This window comes from Miscanthus floridulus, chromosome 1, assembly GCF_019320115.1.
Source record: "Miscanthus floridulus cultivar M001 chromosome 1, ASM1932011v1, whole genome shotgun sequence".
NCBI lineage: Eukaryota > Viridiplantae > Streptophyta > Magnoliopsida > Poales > Poaceae > Miscanthus > Miscanthus floridulus.
The window spans coordinates 13,493,273-13,506,037 of record NC_089580.1 but is presented as its reverse complement, the minus strand read 5'-3'; the positions used below and the strand labels follow the sequence as shown (position 1 = coordinate 13,506,037).

Here is a 12,765-nt window from a genome sequence, read left to right as displayed (position 1 = left end):
AACAATTTTTGAAAAAAAAATTCTTTGCCGACTGCCGAGGAACCAGCAGTCGGCAAAGCCTGCCGTCAGGGCTAACGGCGCCACGTGGCTATGCCGACTGCTGGCGTGGCAGTTGGCAAAGGATTTGCCGACTGTGTGCCACGTGGCAGTCGGCAAATCCGCCTTTGCCGACCCAGGCTTTGCCGACTGCTCTTTGCCGACTGCCACGTGGCTTTGCGGTCGGCAAAGCCTTTGCCGACTGGGTTTATGCCTTTGCCGACCGGGGCAAGCAGTCGGCAAAGAGGCGTTTTCCTGTAGTGATGCTTGACATGGCCCTTTGCTGTAGTGTTACGTTCATCTGAATAGCAAATGATTGGCCTTGGGGCGTTATGCTAATGTTTGACTTGGTTTATGCAGCCCATCCTAGTGTTCAGTGTCAAAGGTTGATGGGAAGTTTCAGTTCAGTCCCGTCAGTGTTAACTTTCTGACGGAGGTTATGAAAGGCATCTTTGCTATTGTGATGCTCATAATTCAGGTTTGTTCTTCTTACTTGCTTGCTGATGTTTTCCCTTTTTGCAAGCATTCTGACTCGAGTTGACTTTAGAAATGAAGAGTGATCCATTTTGCGTGAGCTATTTTCACATGTTAGTCTGATAACATCTATGATCTCCTAATAAGCAGCCCACTGAGAACTCTTATGATCTTTCAAAAAAAATTGAGAACTCTTATGATTTGTGGTTCTAGAGTAAGGATAAGAGGACTAAGTGTATACACGCAAAAGGAAATGGGAAAAAAGTGTTTGTCGAACAAAACATGAAGCCATCTTTCCTAGCAGTTAATGCCTTCTAAAATGTGGAGTGGCACTCTTGCTTGGTCAGTCCAAGTAAGCTATTTTCCGTGTGCGCAGATTAGCTTAGGATTTTGTTAGTATTCCTCCACACTGCGGATTTTCATGGTGTCTGGTGGATGTACCGAATTACAATTACTCTGTAGTGTTTTCTCTTTAGTTTGTAGTAAGTAGTATTATGTTCATAATTTCTTATCTGTTAACCTTTTTTTGCTTTGTTGTTCCAATGTGATAGTCTAGAAAGCAACAGGTTGGAGAAAAGACACTTTTGGCACGTTCAACCTTCATACAGGTTATTTATCTACCACAAGATATATTGTACTTTGATATGTACTGTTGCTCCGTATTTAATTTTTGCTACATTGTCTGATTATTTGGAAGGGCAGGCCTGGTGCAGTGGTGAGAGCTGTCTCACTGAGTCACTAGGTCGTGGGTTCGAAGTACTGGGTCTCTGGCTTGCCTCGGTTTTTCCCTTCCCTAGACCCCACTCATGTGTAAGCCTCCGGCACTGGGTCTGCCCTACACTGTCTGATTATTTGATCATTCACTATTTGGTTTTGTAGGCAGCCCATAATTTTGTATGGTGGTACCCTCATGCTTAAGAAGTTGTACCAACAAAAAGGATATGCATAACGAACTGCATAGCTCATAAAAGCTGACTGATTTTGTGTAGAACATTAGAATTAAAGTATTTACTAATGGTTAGTAGGGGGCGGGGGGAATGTGAATGTCTGTTTCCCTGAGGCAAACACGATAGATATGTTGTCTGCCTTATGTTTATGATGATTACATTGTCCTGTCTTTTTGCAGGGCCAGAAAGTTTTAATATTCTTCGAGGGCATTCAAGGGCCACAATGTTTCTCATATGTAACAATGCCGCACAAGGCATTCTATCTTCATTCTTCTTTAAGTATGCAGGTAATGTTTTTTGACATTTGCTCTTTATTATTATTGCAGTTATCACATCTATTGTCTAACTGAAATACACTGCAGACATAATTTTAAAGAAGTATTCGTCAACTGTTGCCACAATATTTACTGTCCTGGCTTCTGCTGCATTCTTGGGGCATACCTTGACCATTAATTTTCTCCTAGGCATATCAGTGGTGTTTATTTCAATGCACCAGGTAAACTAACCTTTTTTTATTACTTTTTTTGTTGAACGACCATTGTTATATTTCATGTATCTTTCTGTCATTTCTCCTTAGTTCTTCTCTCCACTTGCTAAAGTAAAAGATGACAAACCAACTGGCTTAATAGAGTTGGAAGATACCCAAAATCACCGGTAAGTTTTTATCTCGCTTCAAATGGTATTAACAAATTACTCCAATACTTGATTTAGGTTTCACTTAGCATTGGCCTTTGAAGAAGTGTTGTTTTGCACTGTGTCCATGATCTCCATCTAGACTTTTATAGCTTTGGCATGTGCTTTGGGATGCCTGTTAATGTTGTTGTAGAAATAGCAGGCTGTTTATTAAGTTTCTTTTGACATGTGGCCTCATGTGATGCATATTTTTCACAGGTCATCTGAATCTTCTTTTGTAAATATGACTGCTGGTGCCGCTAATGATGTGAGTATCTCAATTTCCATTTTAGAATAGATGTGTCATTTTAGAGGCTACATCTAATTTTGCTTTCATTTCAGGCGAGCCATCGGATTGGAACTGATGAGAGGCAACCGTTGTTGCCTACATGAACTAGTTTCTTGAGGTATACATAGATTCTTGTAGCCATATTTCTACTGTGCCCAGTTAACAGTTTGACATGGTAAATAGCTATATGCACGTAGTTTGCCAATTCAGTAAGGTGTATGATTATAGATATTTTACACAAGATAAATCGTGATTTTTTAGTGGATATTTGTCTGGGGCAGTTCATTTTCTATAGCAATTTACGAAAACAGATTGTTGCAAATTGATGGTAGAGGCACCAAATGCTGATCCATAGGCTCACATTGTTTTGGATATATGCTTGAAGATGAAAATAATCTGGTTAGCTGTACCTATTAGCTCGACATAGGTTGGCAGCTGTGGGCTAAAATATAAGATTTTGATTTCCACATGGGTTCTATATTTCTATATGCAATATACTAAGCGAGACAAGTTTCCTGGAATATTTCTCTCTCGCAAGCAAATGAACACCGGTTCTTTCTGTTATGCAGGTAGGATAGGAAGACAGCTTTTTTGTCGTGTGAGCAGCAGATTTCATGTAGCATTGTGAGTTGAATAAACTATTGTACACTGTAAAGCCAAAAGAAAGAAAGAAGTATCAACGTGTTCTCCATTTTTTCCTTTCATTTTTGGGATGAGGCCGGTGGCTGGCCATTAGTGGCCGTGGGAGTGACAGAGCAGCATACATTTTGATAGGCATATAATTCAATAGGGATTTTCCAGATACGATACCTGTAACAGAAAATTTCCCTGGAGCTGTATATGAACAACGGCGATGTGATAACCTTTTTTGTATGGAACATTTGCTTTATACTATTGATTAATTGTTTTACTACTGTTACTACATTGTTGAAATGGGAACGTCCATGTAAGCTAAATCTCAATTTTCACGGGAATTCCACCTGCGCTGGGGACGCGAAGCCCCTACGGTAGAGCAAGTCGCTCATGACGCTGTTGCCGCGCTGCGTCAGGTGCACGCCGTCCCAGCTAATGCACTCGTCGGGCCTCGCACACATGGACACGCCTGGCGCGCCGCACATCCGGTCCATGTCGAAGTTGTAGGCACCGCCGCCAGCGCCGCAGCACACCTCGGTCCGCGCCCCCTCGTCGAACCCCGCCTTGCTGGCGTACCTCAGCATCCGCACGTACGCGTAGAAGTAGCCGGCGTAGTAGATGGTCGCGGACGGGTAGGACTGGCGCAGCTCTCGGATGCCCTGCTGCAGCAGCGCGTTGTGCATAGCGGAGGGTCAGAACGATTTCATGTGAGTAGTTGCAGCACCGTCTCTTCATGGTTGTATGGAGGGACCCTGATTTCAATGCCTTTGGTCTCAAGGTTCAAACATGGTGTCCCTGTTGGCCTATGTATATTTTGAGTTCATATCAAACATTACTAACCAATTCTTTTGCAGGACCCAATGGCCCAACGAATTGCTATGTTGATGCTGAGTTTCTATATACTCCTTCATATGGTTAGGCCCTTTCACTTCTCACGTTCATGCTATGAATTTTAGTATTTTGTGTGTGTTAAGGTTGTGATAGAGTCCCAACTGCATGCGGTCCTAATAAATTGGTGGATGAACCAAGTGTGGCGAAAATTCAATTGTCTCGAGTACTCCCAAGCGTGGATGAACCAGGCGTGGCGAGTTGGTGGATGCACCAAGCATCTCGGCTATGGGGCACTCTGCCTATTTAGTGTTAACACGAGTACTATTAGAACACATTTACTCAACAAGCATGTTTTAGATACAATTGGTCTTAACTTTACAACTGAAATAGTATCCAACATTGAGCATTGAAGTCCCTTTAAACATTTTGCTTCCATATGCTTACTTTTTCCATCATAATATCTTGTAGTGCCCGCATCTACCTGTTGCCCAGGTTAATCGAGGTGTAGCTTCTCCACCAGACGTATCCATGGACACCACCAAACTAACCCATATTCTTGGTACCAAGCCAATCTCATTTCAAGATGGAGTCAGAAGTACACTTGATGCAGAAGCCAGTACATGACACTTCCTCAACAGTTTGCTTTACTTCCTAGGGAGTTGCTTGCATTCAAATATGAAAGTGTGACATAGAAAATCACATTTAATTTGTGAAATTTCAGTAACGGTAAATTTCTGTTGGATCTATGTGAAATATGTAACTTTGTACCTACTAGACACCAGTGGCATCATCGGTGTTACTGCCTAACTGTACTGTATCGTTACGAAAAAATGCCATTCATTTTAAATCGTTTTCCCCCAGCAGTATGTAACTGTATTGTGCATGTATATTACAATTTTCAACTAATGTTACCATCATGTATTTTTTTAGAGCTTTAGGCCTTTGCCCATCTTAGCATTAAACAAAGACAATAGCATTCAATTACAGCATTCAGGTGGATCTACCCTCATGTATTATGTTTGGTTGGTATTTTCAGATTTGTTGCTGCCTAATATTTGGCTTTAATTTCTAACCCTACCTTGGTGAGTTATTTTTCTATATAGTGCATAGCCCTGTATTGGATTGAATAGAAGTGCTGGCTTTGCTACTGCATTACTCTTTCTTTTCTTTTTAATGAAATGATACACAGCTCTCCTATGTGCTCGAGAAAGAAATATATGCTCCACCGTATAAATTGGAAGTTGTATAAATTTAAGTGTAAGTTTGGAAGGTGTATAAGCTCTCTGTGGTCCTAATTGAACATATAACTTTGGTCTGTTCAACTGAGTTCATAATTTAGAGCTTGTCACTATCTGACAAAGAGTACGGAAATAAGCATCGCACAAACCATTGAATAATCGACAGACTCAGGTGGGTTACCAAAACCTTTTGTTTTACATTTGTTTTTTTACTATTTACCTTGGATGAAAAATGTTAAAAAAAAGGTTAATACAGATAGGTGATAGGCATGACTAAGTTTGAGATGGCCAATAGGGCATCAGTATAAGTATTTGTCGCTTTTCCAGGTGGAGCAGCATTCTAGGAATCTCAGAGCTACCTTGTGACAAATTCAGGGAATTGTGTATTGTGTAGATATCAGAGACACCAGCACAAAAGAAAATATTAAAATAGTTATTCTAAAACAATGATAAGATTGCATGGGATACACATACATGCTAACAAGTATTATTGGGGGCAGCGAGATTGGAAAACTACCTTCTAGATGAAAAATGACCTTATGAAGAAGCAAAGCCGTGACTTGTACTGATCTTCTGAGATGTTTTCTTTTCCTTATTCCCATTAACCTCAAAGTATGGGAGGACACGGTGGTAGCAGGCATATAACCATGCAAATGCATTATCGCTGCCATATATATGGTCTAAGTACTACCACCTGAAACGGTTCCACATAGAATGATACCCCACGGTAGAGTGAGTAAAAGTAGAATTGCATATTACAGCCACCATAGTATCCCTCGTAAATGTTAAAGTGCAGCATGTACGAACTTTATTTAGTTATTACTGACAAGGAACTCACATGGATACCCAGCACTGATACTATGCTACGTACGTAAAAACTTAACCACAATGACAATTGCAAACGACATCGCATCACAATATAGCTGTTATAGGAATTGCGCTGCTATTTATTTGGTGAATATAAGAAATAACTTAATTATGCGTAGTCAAGTTGTGGACATGCCATATGCCCTCGAAATTTGAATAAATCCATGAAGCTTGAATATTTATTCAGCTCTTCTTATTTCAACAACTATCTCAGGGCCTCTCGTAGGGTAGCGGGCGCATTACAAGGATATACAATATGATTGATGCCACCATAGTAGGAGTTAGGATAGCAAAGATGGTCATGGTGAGATCATCTTCATCTAAGCACATCTTGAGAGTGTCGGCTTCTTGCTTCTAATAGTGTACTCTGGCTCCTGCTTAATGTTTTATTTGATGGTCTCCAGCTTGCAGCATTTATCTCAGGCTTCTTCTTAAAATGTTGAAATAGGTTGGCATTTGAATAGGGGGCTTATGCGGGTGATTAGTGTTGAGTGTGGAGTGTCTTGTTGTGAAGGGGGAGCTGGGGGGCGTTTTATAGGCGATTGACAACGGGTTTAGAGGGTGGGTGCGCGCCATTATCGGTGGCACTGAGCAGCATCGGGGGCTGAGGGAATCAGGTTTGTGGGGGATAGCAGCGACAACATCGGGCCAATGGAGGTGACATCACGAGTGGTGTCGTGGGGCGGTGGTGCGACGTGCAGTGGGTGGCGGTGCAGAAGAGACAGCGGTGTGACGCTGAGAGGACGGCACCAGTGTACGAGAAAAGGAGCACGGGTGAGTGGCCACTGGCGGTGCGCGTGGCTTTAATTTGCATGTGGTCTTAGGTCAAACATACAACTTGAAAATGAAAGCCTACACTATGTTAGTGGGAGGTCTTTAATTTGTGAAAAAGCAGCTTTAATTTGTTACCTCCTTTGCGATTCATTTCTAGTCATAGCTGGTCTGCTTGCATCTAAACGGTTGCTTTTCTTGTAACCCATTTGATTTTTGCCTTGAGAACCCTAAGTAAGTCTAACGAGGTCTAAGGGTAAATTGACATAACAAACACAACGGATAGAGCAAAATGCACATCCAAAACGCCCTTATATGAGTACAACATACAGACACTCCCTCTCCCATTCTCGACACATCGTTTGGCTCCTACGGCCTAATGATTCTTAACATCGACGGATGAAATACAATGGAAAGATTACAACACTAGAGGATGGCGATGAAAAGCACTACTAACTACGGGTACATGTCCCCTAGGACAACTCATCTACTTCATCGGACCAAATGACTTCATTCCCTAGACTCGGTTGGTTCTTCTTCTGCACTGGCTAAGGATCTATTTCCTCTCATGGTGGTGGTTGAGTGAGGGGAACCAAGGACTCTACTTCTGATACCTCCGAGGGTGGAGGTGCTGGTGGTACTGCAACATAGGTTCTCCTTCTTTCCGGTGGGTGGATAGGGATTACCTCCAAGACCAAGGGTTCCTGCCTTTATGTGTCAAGCGTCCTACGCTTGGCCCTTGTGACCAGATAAGCATCCTCCAGCTGTTGGGTGTGCCGATCTTCAGCCTCCTTCAGGGCTTCCACCATGGCAGTCTCATGACTTTCTATGGCTGCCACATTGGCGTCCGCCTCAGCGAGTTGCACTTCGAGCATCCTAGAGAAGATCTCGGCTTCCTCGACTCGGCGGAGGCACTTCCTCAGCTCCGAGGCCTGCCGATCATACTACTCATCTAGAGCAATCAAATACGTGGCCAGATGTACCATAGTTGGGCCGTCTTCTTGCGCGTCCCACCCTTGCAAAGCCTCCATGCGAGCCCTCCATACCCGTCGATTCTTTTCCAAAGGTGGAAAGAACTTCATGGGGGTACGAGCAATTGGCTCTTCATAGATCTGGCAAAGATGCCGCAAGGCTTTGTGGGCCACAACTTGGTAGGTGTCGACGAAGCAAAACCCGGTTGCTGTCACATTCTAGGCTTTAGTGATATCGAGGAACTCCTCACTCTTCCCAATGTAGACGGTGACCTCACATCGCTCAGTGCCATGTTTCTCATACTCACGACCCTCATACTTGGGGTGATCCTTGACTCCAAGTTTTTGCAAGGTGGCATACAAGATTTTGGGAAAACCCTCAGTGTTCAGGCAATAGCTGCTAACCTAGGCTCCTGCCATCCTTGGTGGATGATGGTTACAAGGAAGGATCGTCCGAGAAGCTTGCTTGGGAGAAAGGCTAGGTGAGCTAAGCCTGACTGAGTGGTGGTACCAAGTGGCTAGGCTAGGCCTTTTGTAATGGAGGAGCGATCATTGGGCCTGGCGTAGTCCACCCTTTAGTCTGGCACGGAGAACAATAAAAGGAAAATAGTAGGATGTTTACGGGCACAAGACGAGTAGTGTCCGAGGCCATTCCCTAAGCTATCCAAAAATTCACTGAATAAATTTAAAAGCACTAGACATCTTCACCTACGCAGGGTGGGTCGAAAGCAGGTGAACACATTTAATGCCTCCCCTCCATGCTACCATCAGATAAAAACAAGTCGGGCAGGTGGACACATTTAATGCCTCTCCTCCTTACCATCAAATAAAAACGATTCATCGACCATGTAGGAACATTTGTACTTACACACGCATCCATGCATCTAAAACATGGCTTGGTTTGTGTGCATGTTGCTCCTGAGGTGGTCGGTGGTTGGGGTTGGTCGCCATTACTACGGCTACCATACTTGCATCTACACCCATGCATGCAGAGGCGCCTGTTCCTTATGGCTTTGTGCTTCGCGTCGCCTGTGGTTAACGCCTGCCGTGACACGCATCTCCCCGTACTCTTTGCTGGGCTCTTGTCAGAACCTTGTCTTGTAGCCGTATTAGTCATTAATGGCCTCGGACATCACTCGCCTCGAATGCGCGAAAAATTTAGTTGATTCATTTATAGTGATCTCATGCTAGAACCTTGGTGGACCGCGCCTATGACCACTGACCGCTCTGCCTTTATAAGTAGGGTCTGGCTTAGCCGTTGTTACCACCACTCGTTGCACTTTAGCTCGCCTAGCTTTTCCTTTTGATCTAGCTTTTCGCTCAGTCCTTCCTTGCAACCACCGCTAGTGATGGCAGGAACCTGGGTTAGTAGTTACTGCCTGAACATTGAGGGTTTCCCCAAGATCCTGTATGCCACCCTGCAAAAGCTCAGAGTCAAAGATCATCCCGAGTACGAGGGCTGTGAGTATGAAAAGCATGGCACTGAGCGTTGTGAAGTTACCATCTATATTGGGAAGAGTGAAGAGTTCCCTGACATCACTAAAGCCTAGACTGTTACCGCAACTGGGTTTTGCTTCATCGACACCTACCAGGCTGTGGCCCGCAGAGCCTTGTGGTACCTTTGCTAGATCTATGAAGAGCCCATTGCCCGTACCCCATGAGGTTCTTCCACCTTTGGAAAAGAATCGACGGGCATGGAGGGCTCGCATGGAGGCTTTGCAAGGGCGGGATGTGCAAGAAGATAGTCCTACCGTGGTGCACTTGACCACATTCTTGCTTGCTCTGGATGAGCAATATGACCGACAAGCCTCGGAGCTGAGGAAGTGCCTTTGGCGAGCCAAGGAAGCCAATATCTTCTCCATGATGCTCCAGGTGCAGCTTGCCAAAGCGCATGCCAGTGCGACAGCCGCTGAGAGTCAGGAGACTGCCATGTCAGAAGCTCTGAAGGATGCTAAAGAATGACATGCCCATCAGTTGGGAGAGGCCTTCCTTGTCACCGGGGCCAAGCGGAGGACGCTGGCTGCTGAACGGTAGGATCCCTTGATCATGGAGGGGATCTCTATCCACCCGCTAGAAAGAAGGAGAGCTGGTGTTGCAGTATCGCCAACACCTCCACCCTCAGAAGTGTTAGAAGTAGAACCCTTGATTCCTCTCACTCAGCCGTTGCCAGGAGAGGAGGCAGATCCATAGCCAGGGCGGTAGAAGAATCCACCGAGCCTAGGAATGAAGATGCGTGGTCCAAAGTAGATTAGTTGCCTTGGGGTGATGTACCCATAGTTAGTAGTGTCTTTCATCGCTGTCCACCGGTATTGTAATATTTTCATTGTATTTCGTCCGTAGTTGTTGAGGTAGTCCGATCATAGGAAAGGCGAACGATGTGTCGAGAATGGGAGAGTAAGTGCCTGCATGTTGAACCAGCATAAGGACGTTCAGAATATGCATTTTATTTATTTCGCTGTGTTATTGCGTCCATCTGCCTTAAGTCTCGTTAGACGTGCTTAGGGTTTTCGAGGGTGATGTTAAGTGGGTTACAAGAGAAATTACCATTCGGATGCAAGCATACCAGCTGTGATTGGATAACATAGGACACTATATCAACTAATTGTGAGTGTCCCAGTAGAACGCTTGAATCTCTTTAAATCAAATCCGTTGTTGGATTTAAAGTCCTTGTCCCTTGTTGCAAAATAAACCCTTGTTTGAATCTTCCCTTACAATACTCCTCTAATTATGTGGTCTATGACCCCACCGTCTTCATTGCGTGTAAGTTGGTAGTAGTTGCCTGGTTAATAGCTATGGTGGCCGCGACAAAACCGAGGGCCCCTGTGGAACAGCTGCCACATGGTGACGCTGCTCAGCACGCACTTGTATCGAGGTTGTTGACCAAGTACATTTACCAAGCTACACCGCCATACCACTTTTGATACAAATATTCGGGTGTTTGAGCAGGAAATCCACAACAGGTTGACGAAATAGTGTTCTCTCAAAGTAAATAAGAGGAGGTGGTTTTGGAGGAAGCATGTATGTTGCGATCTCACTTCAATACAAAGGTTGGTGCAGACTGTGGACAAGGAAGGCATGGAAAGAAGAACACTTGGGAAAAGTTAGCCTTGGATAGTAGGGAGTGCTTAGAAAGCCTGAGTGGATGTCAAGTCCCAGGCACTGTGCCTAGCTCGACCACGCTACAACGTCGGGTCGCTGTCGCCGCGTGCTCCACGGACGCCATCGGTGTCGAGCCCATTAGCACCCTGTCCTCGCATATCCACGACATCGTGCCACACTCGTCGTCCTCGTGCACTGTGCGCTTCTCCTTTTCTCGGCCTCTGGTCCGCTCTTGATCCTCGCCCTCGTCCCCGTACCAGACCCCCTCCCTTCTTTCTTCTTTAGGGGACACGGCCACCCGCACGCCTCCCTCGTTGAGCGAACCCTCTCTCCTCTCCTTTATTCCCCCCTCCGCTCGCTTGCGTAGGGAGCGCGCCATGCCCGGCTGTATCCCGTAGCGTGAAATGATAGTGTATCCCATCCATGCTGTCTCCACTTCCGGTGCGCTGCGTCTCATCTCGTTCGCCACTATAAGATGCCCTTGGTCCTTGCTCTTCTTCTTCATCCCCGTCCCTCTCGAATCCGAAGTAGAGCTATGAGATCCAGTCGTCATTGTGGAACTAGGTTCGTCTGACAGAGGCGATGGTGTAATCTGAGAAGAAGGGATCTAGTTTTCAAAGAAGTTCAAGTCTACCGTTGGTTAGTTTGGTCTTAGGGTTTACGATGTTTTACTTCTCAGTCTCCTATTTCTAGATCTGTTGGTCATACACCATTTTGGATAATCATTATCTTGTTGTTTCTCCATTGCCCTCGTCTATCCCAACTTCTGGAGTAAGACTTGGTTTGTACTAGGTTGCTCTTAACCATGTAACTTTAAATCCCGATGTAGTTTAGTGTTCGATGCCGTGTAATCTTTCGTGTCATTCAAGATTTATGAAATATGTTGCAGTTTCACCTAAGGGGAGTGGATCCTACTTGTGTTGTAGTTTTTGCTCTTTCCACCTATTATGTAATCCTAGCCAATGTTGTGCTTTGAATCTAAGTGTGTTAGTTGCTTGAGCCTAGCTCCATCAAATACTTCTTTCCACTAACATGTCATTGATTTGCTGGCCTAGAATAGGTATCATGTAATGACAACCAAACTCTATGTTCGCTTACAACATTGTAATGAAAAAAGTCAGGTTACCTTTCCTTCCCATATTTTCCCATTTAATCTACCAAATAGACCAACCTTTCATAGTAATGATGAGAAAACATATTAGACATATGAGCCATATTTTCAAAGAATTTTCTTATACCAAGCACATCACCCGCAGCGAAGCGCGGGCAGCAGTGGCTAGTATTTATGAAGAAAAACAAGTTCTAACCCCATTCTAGGAGTTCCCACCTGGATTGGATTCCCTCAAACTGGTGTGGAAAGGTCATTAGAGGCTCCTCTCGAGGACATACAAGAAGGATCCGTAATTCATTGCAAGGCATTCTCCAATCCCCATTCACACTCTCCTTATTCATACATCGGTTCAGCTACAACAAAGAAGATATCCTCCCATACAATGGAAAGGAGTCGGATAGGCACACTACCTTCTCCAAGGCGGTGCACCCATCTCTTCGAGAAAGAAGAACAACAAGAACAAGAAAACAAGAGTAGTATTTCTCCCCGAAGGGAACAAGATAGGTGCCATCAAACAACGAGGGGTTTCACGGTCGTGAGCTCCATTTCCAATTCAACAGATTGGTGAAACAACCTAGAAAACCATTGTCCCCTCAAACCGGTAATAACTTGTCCCATTTCTGCATCCGTTAATGATTTAAGAACCGTTCGTTGAGACATCAAAAGATAAGAAAATTGTCCCTTTTTGTCTGCCTCAACAAACAATGAATGGGTAAAGCCGAATTGATCTGAACCAACCGAACATGGGATCTTTGTGTGATACTCAACACATGAGAATCTAGGAGGATACTGATTGGCGCTCAAGAATGGCGTAGTTAATGTGATG

General features: G+C 44.5%; 1 protein-coding gene and 1 long non-coding RNA gene across 2 annotated transcripts; both read left to right on the top strand.

Annotated features, from left to right (window-relative positions):
* The first annotated feature begins 454 nt into the window (after positions 1-454).
* On the top strand, positions 455-3,282 carry LOC136473403 (CMP-sialic acid transporter 5-like). The gene is made up of 7 exons (XM_066471055.1): positions 455-514; positions 1,637-1,744; positions 1,834-1,953; positions 2,035-2,111; positions 2,349-2,397; positions 2,472-2,536; positions 2,988-3,282. Exons 1-6 carry the CDS (start codon positions 476-478, stop codon positions 2,520-2,522), a joined length of 444 nt encoding a protein of 147 aa, XP_066327152.1. The 5' UTR covers positions 455-475; the 3' UTR covers positions 2,523-2,536; positions 2,988-3,282.
* Positions 3,283-3,527: 245 nt separating this feature from the next.
* LOC136473413 (uncharacterized) lies at positions 3,528-4,826 on the top strand. The gene is made up of 3 exons (XR_010762612.1): positions 3,528-3,758; positions 3,906-3,965; positions 4,351-4,826. It is a non-coding gene; the product is annotated as an uncharacterized lncRNA (long non-coding RNA).
* Positions 4,827-12,765: the final 7,939 nt, after the last annotated feature.